Source organism: Megalops cyprinoides, chromosome 20 (genome assembly GCF_013368585.1).
Source record: "Megalops cyprinoides isolate fMegCyp1 chromosome 20, fMegCyp1.pri, whole genome shotgun sequence".
Taxonomy (NCBI): domain Eukaryota; kingdom Metazoa; phylum Chordata; class Actinopteri; order Elopiformes; family Megalopidae; genus Megalops; species Megalops cyprinoides.
This window is the reverse complement of record NC_050602.1, coordinates 27645001-27654685: the sequence shown is the minus strand read 5'-3', so window position 1 is coordinate 27654685 and position 9685 is coordinate 27645001. Positions and strand designations below refer to the sequence as shown.

The following is a 9685-nucleotide window of genomic DNA, read 5'->3' as shown; positions in this document are numbered from 1 at the left end:
ACCATGTAAATTTGTTCTGAACATCTCATTTACCCAGACCACCATGTTCCTCAGCTTCTCCTTGAAAATACCTGAAACCCAAGTAAAAAGGATACTTTTGACAAAGCGGGACTTGGTTGTCGTTGCTGAGTGGTCAGTCGTATTGTCTCCACCTTATTTAAAATTGGGCCTAAATGGCTGACTGCTTCAGGATGGTTTGAAGAGCAGAATCTGCTGTCTGGGGCTCAGTTTGTTCTCAGAGCCTGGATGAGGGGACCACTCGGAGAGAGGCCAGAGGAGAGAGGGGACCACTCGGAGAGACGCAGAGGAGGGGACCACTCAGAGAGAGGCCAGAGGAGAGAGGGGACCACTCGGAGAGAGGCCAGAGGAGGGGACCACTCCGAGAGAGGCCAGAGGAGAGAGGGGACCACTCGGAGAGAGGCAGAGGAGGGGACCACTTGGAGAGAGGCCAGAGGAGAGAGGGGAGAGCAGCACCAGCAGATCAGTCTGTTCACCTGCACGCTTGAGCAAATGCTGCCAGTATGGCACTAGGAGGGCCTCCTCCAATCATTCACACCAGGATGGGTGATTCTCTAACTATGAAACCGGTTTGGGCTGTAAAATATGCCTGTGTATTTTAAATTGCAAAGTGTAATTTGATCACTTTAAAGTTCTTCTAAACATTTTGTTTACATCAAACACCTGTAATTTTTTACGGCATCACCCATAATACTGTGCTTACCAGTGCTGCCTTTCTCAGGTGTGTACACTGGGTGGCGATATGCCCACACAGACTGGCCAGTCAGTAATTGAATTTGACCAAGAAGCAGATAAGTGTTGGAAGCTGCTTTAACAGGGAGCTGTTTGTTTTGGCTGTGGGATCTCTGTGCTTAAGTGCAGAATGATGGCAGTGACCACCAGCAGATCTTGAGCATTAAAATGTTACTTTTAACTGGGAAAGAAAAACGATGAAGGAAGCTCTTAAATAAGGGTGAAATCCCTCAACAGTCCCTTGATAAAGTAGACTTATGGCACCAAGAAAGCTTGAGGTGTTTTTGGAATTGTAGAGCAAGTTCATGTTTTATCTCCATTTATACAGCAGGACAGCCCCTGGGACACTTTTTAAATAACCTTGTTCAGTGTGTAGTAGTGTCTCAGGCCCAGCTTATTACCCCACTTGACCACACTACCTCTTCTGGAGGTTATGTGGTCCCTAAATCAAGATTCTGTAACATTACCAGTTTCTACAAGATGACTATGTTTAGTAAGGAGATTCTCAGTGAAGTGGCTCAGCTCATGGAGCTTGCAAATAAACGTGGTGTCCTCAGAAGGGAGGGACATGGTTCATCAGCACTTACCAAAATTAATATTTGTACTTTAACTCACAAGGATTTTTTTAAAGAAAATGTAACCAAACAAGTGCAGAGTAGCCATTCAGTGGCAGAGCAGTTACTCTCCTCCAACAACATGAGTCGGTTTATTAGTGATGGTTTTATTATTAAACATCATTGTAAGAGTGACAGTCTTAAGTTGTCTGTGGTGCACAGCAGAAAGTCCTGCAGGTGTGATCTGTAGAGGTGCTGCCTCCTGCACACCTGAAAGTACACACAGGTGAGAGTGAGCTTTGGAGCACAGACTCAGAGACGGTTACAGAGAGCTTCAGTATCACAGAGAGAGGTGTGTGCAGAGCTGGTAGCAGAGTGATCGGGTCTGCAGATATGGGGAGGACAGTGGTGCAGAGTGATCGGGTCTGCAGATATGGGGAGGACAGTGGTGCAGAGTGATCGGGTCTGCAGATATGGGGAGGACAGTGGTGCAGGAAGCCTCGGTCTTAGCTTCATCTAAAAGCTTCTGAGATCATGAATCGGCCCTGTGTGTCTGTCACTGCCAGGCGGTGATTTTACCCACCGAAGCCGCAGCCTACAGCTTCCAGGCGTTTTTCATCATGGTCACAAAGTGGTCGTCTCTGTCAATGGAGGCACTCACACCACTGTAGTAGTTTAGGAACTCCTCCAGGGTCACCTGCAAGAGGCGGACACACACAGTGACTAACAGCAAACAGCCCAGGGAAACGGGGTCTGAATCCACCTCCAGACGTGTTTCATTGCGCCCTGTTAGTGAGAGGGAACTCTGCAGAGTTATATTAAGAAAGAAAGAAAAATAAACACTGATTCAAATCAGTCAAAAAAAAACCCTTATTCAAAGTTCAGGACAGAGTGCACTGCAGTTAGATTTTGTCTCAGCCTCAGTATTTTCACCTGCAGAGAGAGAGGCAGCCAGGCGCCACAGCTCACAGCCTATCAGCCACTCATTACATATTCAGAGACATTAACCTCTCCACCTGAAATCCTACTCTCCGTCTCTTTGGTACCTTTCCATCCTTCTCGTATGGGGAGTCGAAGCTGTTGAGGAACGTCCTGAACACCTGCTCCTCCGTCCACTCTCCGCTGCGGAATTTGGGGTGCTCCCTCCCGTTATACACGCCCTCCAGGTCCTGCACTGTCACCACCCCGTCCCCACTCCGGTCCAGCTTCCGAAACGCCTCGGCGATCACCTCTCTCCGGGCAGCAGACATGGGAGGCTGGGGGGAGTGCCAGAGTGGGAGTGAAATCCTGCTCTTACGGGGATTTCTGTCTGTAATTAAGTTTTACTCTTTGTCCCTATTCCCCAGATCACTTAATCACATCCCCTGGCCTGCTGTTCCTCAGGGGTGGGAAGGTAATTTCTCTGTCCAGTTAGAAAGAATTACAGAATATTATTGTCATTTTCAGTCTGAAACTTTTAATTCTCAGTCCTCTTTATGACCTCAGATATGTTACAGGAATCGTGTAACACAACCTGAAATATTCAGTTCACAGCATGTTCTGGAGTTCTGAAAGTTAAATAAACTGGCATCATCACAGCAGTGACTTTAAAAGCTTTCCATATGAATGCAGCAGACTTTGCACAGCCTCACCCGCAAAGCTTCCAGGAACTCGCTGAAGTCGATGGAGCCGCCCCCGTCTTTATCCAGCCGGCTGAATACCTGCAGGGCCTCGTCTCTGTCCACCCGGATGCCGTAATCCCCCATCCCCTTCATGAACTCCATCAGATCCAGGGATCTGCTGCCATCATCGTCCATTATCCGGAAAGCCCTGTGAGAAAGAGAGACGGAACGCTGAGCCGCGGGGTTCCGCCGCAGGGTTCCAGAACAGAAATGCTCCTCTGACACCTCACTTAGCCACCATGCCATTTTCATCACCAATGTTTCCTGTAGATAGAATCTATGAGGATAATTTGCCAAAACCATAAACCTATCCAGCGACGCAAGGTGCTCACTGATGGAAATGAATTAAACTTCTATTATGTGTGTCAGATTGTTGAAATCACCAATGCGTTTTTAAGCTGTGTGTTGCAGTTGCTTTGGCCATTGGGTTTAACTCTTGCGCAGGCTTTCCTACACTGCATGGTGAATTATTCTCAAAGGCCCAATCCTGACCCAGAGACTGTAGCATCAGAGCACTACAGTTCAAAGCAACACTTCTATACACAGTTTTTGACTCTGAGTTTTGCTTTTCTTTTATCTTTTTATCTTATTTTCCGTTTTTTTCCTTTCAATTATTAGCCTACGTCTGTCCCACGGTATTGATATTATCACAATCTTTTTACAAACTGAAATATTGGTCATCATCTTAAAGCCTTTACATTTGTTTCCAAAAAATGACTTATCCACTATTTTGTAAAAGTACACATTGAGCCGTGGCTGTGGGGAACTTGCCGTCCGAGGCCCTTTATTCCGGCCGCCCCCCGGGCCAGGCACTGCAGCCGCAGCCGCTCGATCGGGTCCGTACACTGCGCCATCTCTGCGTCACAGCTGCACTAACACCAGGAACTCAGAGGCAACCTGTTCAAATCGAGAGGAAATTGCACTTTAAACTGTTTAGAATTTTGAATTAAACCTTAGCTGTAAATTTGTTTCAGGCCAAACAAGCAGTCGCAGTGAAACAGGAAGAAGTTCAGGTTTGCGTTGCTTCGTCTAGCAACCACGCCGTTGCTACAGGTCGCTACTGTACCACTAGGGTGAATTATGTTCGAACTACTCTAAAAAGTAGGAATATTGGCCCAGTATTAACTTGGCAGTTTATTTGTAATTAGTCTCACCTAGAACGAGCTATCAACGCTCTCTATCCATTTCATAGCATTGAGGTGACGCGCTTTGCGAATCCGCAAGCCGCAGGTTCAGATGTATCATTTAACAACAACACCACGCAAAGTCATCATTTGCTTTTGCACCGACTTGTATGCAAACAGTTATTTCACAACATTGTTTTCAAAGAGATCTTTTTGTTAAAACACGTAACTTGGATCGGATCTTTGTAGTGTCTTACCGATCTACAGCAGCGTTCTGTGTGAAAGTGGCCGAGTCGCACCCACTCAGTTCGTCGCTATGACAACACCAACAGAGGTAGTTTTTCAACGCTCACACGTCAATTACCTTGGCACCTTTTTTTTTTACAACGACATAAGCTATTTGCTGTATAAAATTTACCGTCGAAATATAAGCACAGCACCTTTGCAAAACTGAAACGAGAACTGATAATTGACAAGTATTTTCCTATCTCTACATTCAAACAGTCATCTCATCATTTTTCTAAGTAATGTGGAATTACAGTAACTTCGGCACGTTTCCTTTCTATGGTGAATAGTTTCAGATTGTAACGAATGTGTCAAACTGTAAGGTTGTTTTGTAAGGGTGTGACACGATTTAGAATGTGGAAGGCTGGAGAACACAAATCATGACACAATGCAGCGTAACGACGGGACGTAGCCTGCTCTCTGAGAGAGGGGTGCGCACCACCCTTACTGACACAGAATGGGTTATTCACAGGTTGTAATATCTAGAATCGGCACTAGATGTCACTAACTCAACAGGAGTAAAATCAAACTGAAAGGCTATGAGAGACGGTATTTACAGGTGAACGATGGCAGGTAAACCCTTATATGAAATAAGTTTGTTATCAGCTTAATAATTTCTATATGATTTCAGTACATTTATAAACCTGCTGAATGCTAAATAATTATTGATAACTTGCCATTGAGGTTGTTGTGACCTTAACAGCGCCATCTATTGGATTTCTTGCGGACTGAGGGCGCGCACCCCAGACTCCTGCAACGTCGCGCACAGCGCTACAGCTCGTGAGAGTCATTCGCAACGAGGGCACATTGTCCCTGCTTTTTACCGTAATTGCTGTTCGAAAGCTGAAACCCGTAATTTCAGCAATACCTGTGGTTTATGTGTGTGAATGAGCCATATTTCTGGGCAGTGTGGTGCCCCAGAACATTCACTTCACAGTGAACAGTTTCTGGGCCTTGGCAAACTGGATATACCATACCAGAGCTGGTCTAATGGAGGAGGAAGCTGTCTCACCATCCCTCACCTGAGGGGTAGCACTGAGGGACACACCTGTGTTCCAGCATCTCTCGTGCTCTCATGATCACAGCTAAGGTGTGGCGCTCACAGCCCCAGCAGTGTAGGTGAAATGAACAAGGCAGTTTGGAAAATGTAAGTGTGGGGATTAACTGCGTGAGAGGAATGAGGGAAAATAAATGGAGGTAATCGGTCACATGTGTAGTTGTGTAAATTGCAGGGAAGGGTGGCTGGCGCCATCATGGATGGGCACCCTCCATGGAAGCAGAGCAAGCTCAGGGAAAAGTCTCCTCACCGCTGTGGCACAGTGTGGCAGCCATCACCCTCACAAAAAAGCCTTACACACACACACACACACAGTGCATACACACACACTCACCCACATACGTATGGAATTTTTCCATTGGTGGAATAATTGTGCCTTGGCTGGTGATTTTGAAATGGGGCTGTCTCCCCTGGAGGCAGCTCAGTTAATGGAGGGACCCACTGCGTGCTTCGGTTGGAAGATTAAATGTGTTCTTGCCTTTATCTCCCATCAGTTCTGCTGTTTGGCCGAGGTCTGATGCACAGTGGATTGCTCTTTATTAGGTGGGGGTTCCCGTGTTTACTTAAAGCAGGGAATAACAGGCTGAGCTGATAAAGGTTACTGGATGGCTAAGTGTCCTTTGTTTATGAATATTTTGTGGAGAGGCTGGCAGTAAAATTCTGCCCCTAAGTTCTGCTCCTGGCCTTTCTGACCCTCATCAGTCCTCTGGTTCTGTTATGTTTCAGCATGATTTCATTCCTCTTCCTTTATGGTTGATCATTGTTCAAAAACACTCCTTAGTGCTTCTGTGTGTACAGACTTGGGTTTTTATGTTTCTTGTACAGATACACATTAGGCCTACATGTCATTTCATGTTGTTAACATTCATAATATAATACACAAGAAAACTCACTTGTCTATGTTTGCTTGCATTATCTTCACTACTTCCTAAACTGAGTGTAGGTCTAATTTTGCCACTTCTGTGCACATTAAAACCTTTTCTTCATTGCTAAAGGATACGACTGATTCCGTAACGTGATCGTTTCAATGGACGTAATCATGGGTGTCATCTTTATGCTTATGCTTTCGTTTGCGGTGATTATATGAATATTTGAACGTTATTGGGGTTGTGTAACAGGATAGCTGTGTCACTGGCTTCACGCCAGGCTATATCAACAGAGGGCTGGAACACAGAAAAGTGGAGAAAAACTCCAGGCACGAGCTATAGGATCATGAAATCATCTCTCATCAACTTGTCAGGGAAAAGTCTATCTTTTGGAGATTAAATCCAGGGAAACCGTTTCGTTTGGGCATACTAAACGTAGGCTACGCCAAGGAGCGTTTAGAAGGCTTAAGTCTGACTGCTTGATGTGTGCAGCCATTTTCTCCTACATACTACATTTGAACAACAAGTGCTGTACCTGTACCAGTAGCACCTGTTTTTTCATTTGGCTGTATGTTTGAGAGTAAGCCGACCGTGCATATTGCTTGGCAAGTGGAAGTTGATGCGTTTATGCGAATATATCTGAAGTTGCAAGCAGTGAGATGTATTATTGACGATAAATCTGGGTTGGTTGGCAACATTTAACGAAATCAAATGTAGTCCGTAAACAACGTGAACCAAAATATCCTAGCAGGGTGACTTCTGTGGAAATGCTGTGCGCGGCTTTCGGTGGAAAGCACACCTGAAACAGGTGTGCGTTCCGTCACGAAACGCTTGAACCTTTAACCTCCGGCAGGTTTGTTTGAAGGAGAGATTAGGCTCACATTACAAAACAACCCGGTGTGTTTTTTTACACTCTTTTAAACTTCATCTGGTGCCAAATGGTGTGCTGAATGTTTGCAAAACGACGGTAGCATTTCTAGCTTGAAAAAACAAATGAAACTAGATCGTTTTGCTTGACTAAAATCTTTTGGACCCCGTATGAACAGCAGACTTCAGGTTTCGGTAGAATGTGGTTTTGAATCATCTGGCTCGTGATGAACGATATTAATGTCATGTTGCTGCAGTTTCGACGTCACTCCCTGTCTGAGCGCGAGGTAAGCGATCTGTAGCTTGATGTGTAGCACTGAGTTGAACAAACCTAACAAAACAGAATTACATTGTTAGCAGGCTAACTATATTTCTAGAACAATGACTTATGGTCATATCCAATACACATTTATAGCTTCATGTCGTGCCTGCGCATTGGAAACGCTTTACATTACATATAGCTTGGCAGCGTGAATTCTCACATTGCTTTCTGCACCTTAATGCATTAATACAGTAGGATATTTACTCTGCCGGTCCCCAAGCTGATAACCTCCTCTTCTGGCCAGTTCCTATGTCCTGTGATTGAATGCAGCCTTGGAACGCGCACTGTCTGTAGTTCACTCTTCCGGAGGGAAAAACTAGCCTCTCGGCTGTACCATGCCTAATCGTAATTACTTAATAATGCTTAATTACTTAAACAATGCTTAAGCATCTTGACTCATATGCTCTCTGGACTTGGCATGAGTTCTTTTGTATCGTATGTGTCAGTGCAAAGCTGACACTTGGCTAAGAGGGGCCGTTTAGGAAATATTTCAGGCTTTTGTTTCACAAACACATGTGAAACACGTACGCATTCACACGTGAAACTTTCACACACGCATCCATACTGCTGAACAGTCACTCTCTCTCTCTCTCTCACACACACACACACACAAATATATATATATATATAATACGTGATATATATATCTATATATATAAGACGTGATACAGTTCTTCACTCATGCACTGCCTTGCATTGAGGCAATACAGAGGGAGAGGGACGATGTTGCCCTTGGAACAGGGAGCTGGATGACCGCAGTTTAGTATGCTTAGTCCGGGATGATATTTCATCTGCACAAATGTCATAGCGGTGTAACAATTTACGGAGGCAGGAACAGGAACTAGCCACTTGCCTTTGGGGAGACAGCCCCACTCCAGCACCCACTAATAGGGACAGATTAATGTGCATGAATAGGAATAAGCTAAAGTAGAAAAAAAAACAATTCAAATGATATGCAAACAAGATCAAAATAAGCATAGGCAACAGCCCTGGTGCTTCGCACAGGTGCTGTAGGAAGGTAAATGCTGCTTTACCCTCCACTGGGTTTTCTCTGCTTCATTTATGTTTTCTTTTTGGCTTTGTCACTGAGTTGGTATTCGTTCGGGTCTGCCTCTACTTTGTCTTTCTGACAGTTTCCAGGCATCACCTGGGTGTAATGTCTATTTAGGGCCCGATAATGTTCCACTGCGTTTTCTGTTTTAGTGTTTGTATCCCAATGATCCAGATAAGAGTGTTTAAGTTGTTTTATAATTTGTTGTACTCTAAGTGGAAATATTTTTGTAGCGCTGTCCTGCTGTTGAGTGATGGTAGTGTTTCTCTCAGTGAGCGTTAGGCCATGTCTCTCTCCCTCTCTCTCTTTACCCCCCCCCCCCCCCTTTCTCTCCCTCTCCCAGCTAATGAGCAGCTGGCCTTCACTGCTAGCTGCTCATAACATAAGGTGTCTGGCTAATTATGCCAGTGATTTCAGCAGCATGGTACCTCTTAAAGCTTTACTGCATGACCTGTTTTGTTTTGACTTGAACCTACAGGAAGTGCAGCTCTGTCAGCTACAGAATTCTGTAGTGACATGAAATCAGCAGGGCATGGCCATCTTTCCTTTCTCTTTAGAGAGAGAAAAAAAACCGACAAATCCGTCTGCCGCTTTTTGTAGTGCCAGAGTTTCCCTATACCATGCAGTTATTCTGCCACATATGTCTGACTAGAGATTCAAATAAAACAGAAGTTTTGCAGGAACAGTCAGTACTTGATACGAAACTAACCCCAGTATTTATACTGAAGCACCAAGTACTCGCAGCTTGATCAGATTTATAAACACCTGGTCTGTCCAACCTTACCCTTTTCCTGGATTTTATTTTTGTAGAGCACTACCCGGGACACTCTGTGAGGGACATGCCACGCCCAGTCATCCCAGAAGGCCTTCTCACAGACAGACTTGCTCCAGCAGGCCTCCGGCCGTGAGTTTCCTGCGCCAGCCAGCATCCGTCACAGCACTGTGATTACAGTCTGTCACTGTGTGCAGTGTGTAGCAGGTGAGCATTCTTCCTGCCCCTGGCGTTGTGCTGGAGAGGCTGTGTGCAGTGTGTAGCAGGTGAGCATTCTTCCTGCCCCTGGCGTTGTGCTGGAGAGGATGAGCACGGCGGAGCTGTGGTGTGTACTATTATTTTCCCCGAAGCAAAACAGTTTACATGGAGATGATCC

At 45.3% G+C, this 9685-nt stretch overlaps 1 protein-coding gene across 1 annotated transcript; it reads right to left on the bottom strand.

Moving 5' to 3' along the window:
• Window positions 1-1457: 1457 nt before the first annotated feature.
• On the bottom strand, window positions 1458-4414 carry capsla (calcyphosine-like a). The gene is made up of 6 exons (XM_036554752.1): window positions 4347-4414; window positions 3737-3862; window positions 2936-3113; window positions 2351-2560; window positions 1888-2001; window positions 1458-1574 (listed from the first exon to the last, which is right to left on the bottom strand). Exons 2-5 carry the CDS (start codon window positions 3817-3819, stop codon window positions 1900-1902), a joined length of 573 nt encoding a protein of 190 aa, XP_036410645.1. The 5' UTR covers window positions 3820-3862; window positions 4347-4414; the 3' UTR covers window positions 1458-1574; window positions 1888-1899.
• Window positions 4415-9685: the final 5271 nt, after the last annotated feature.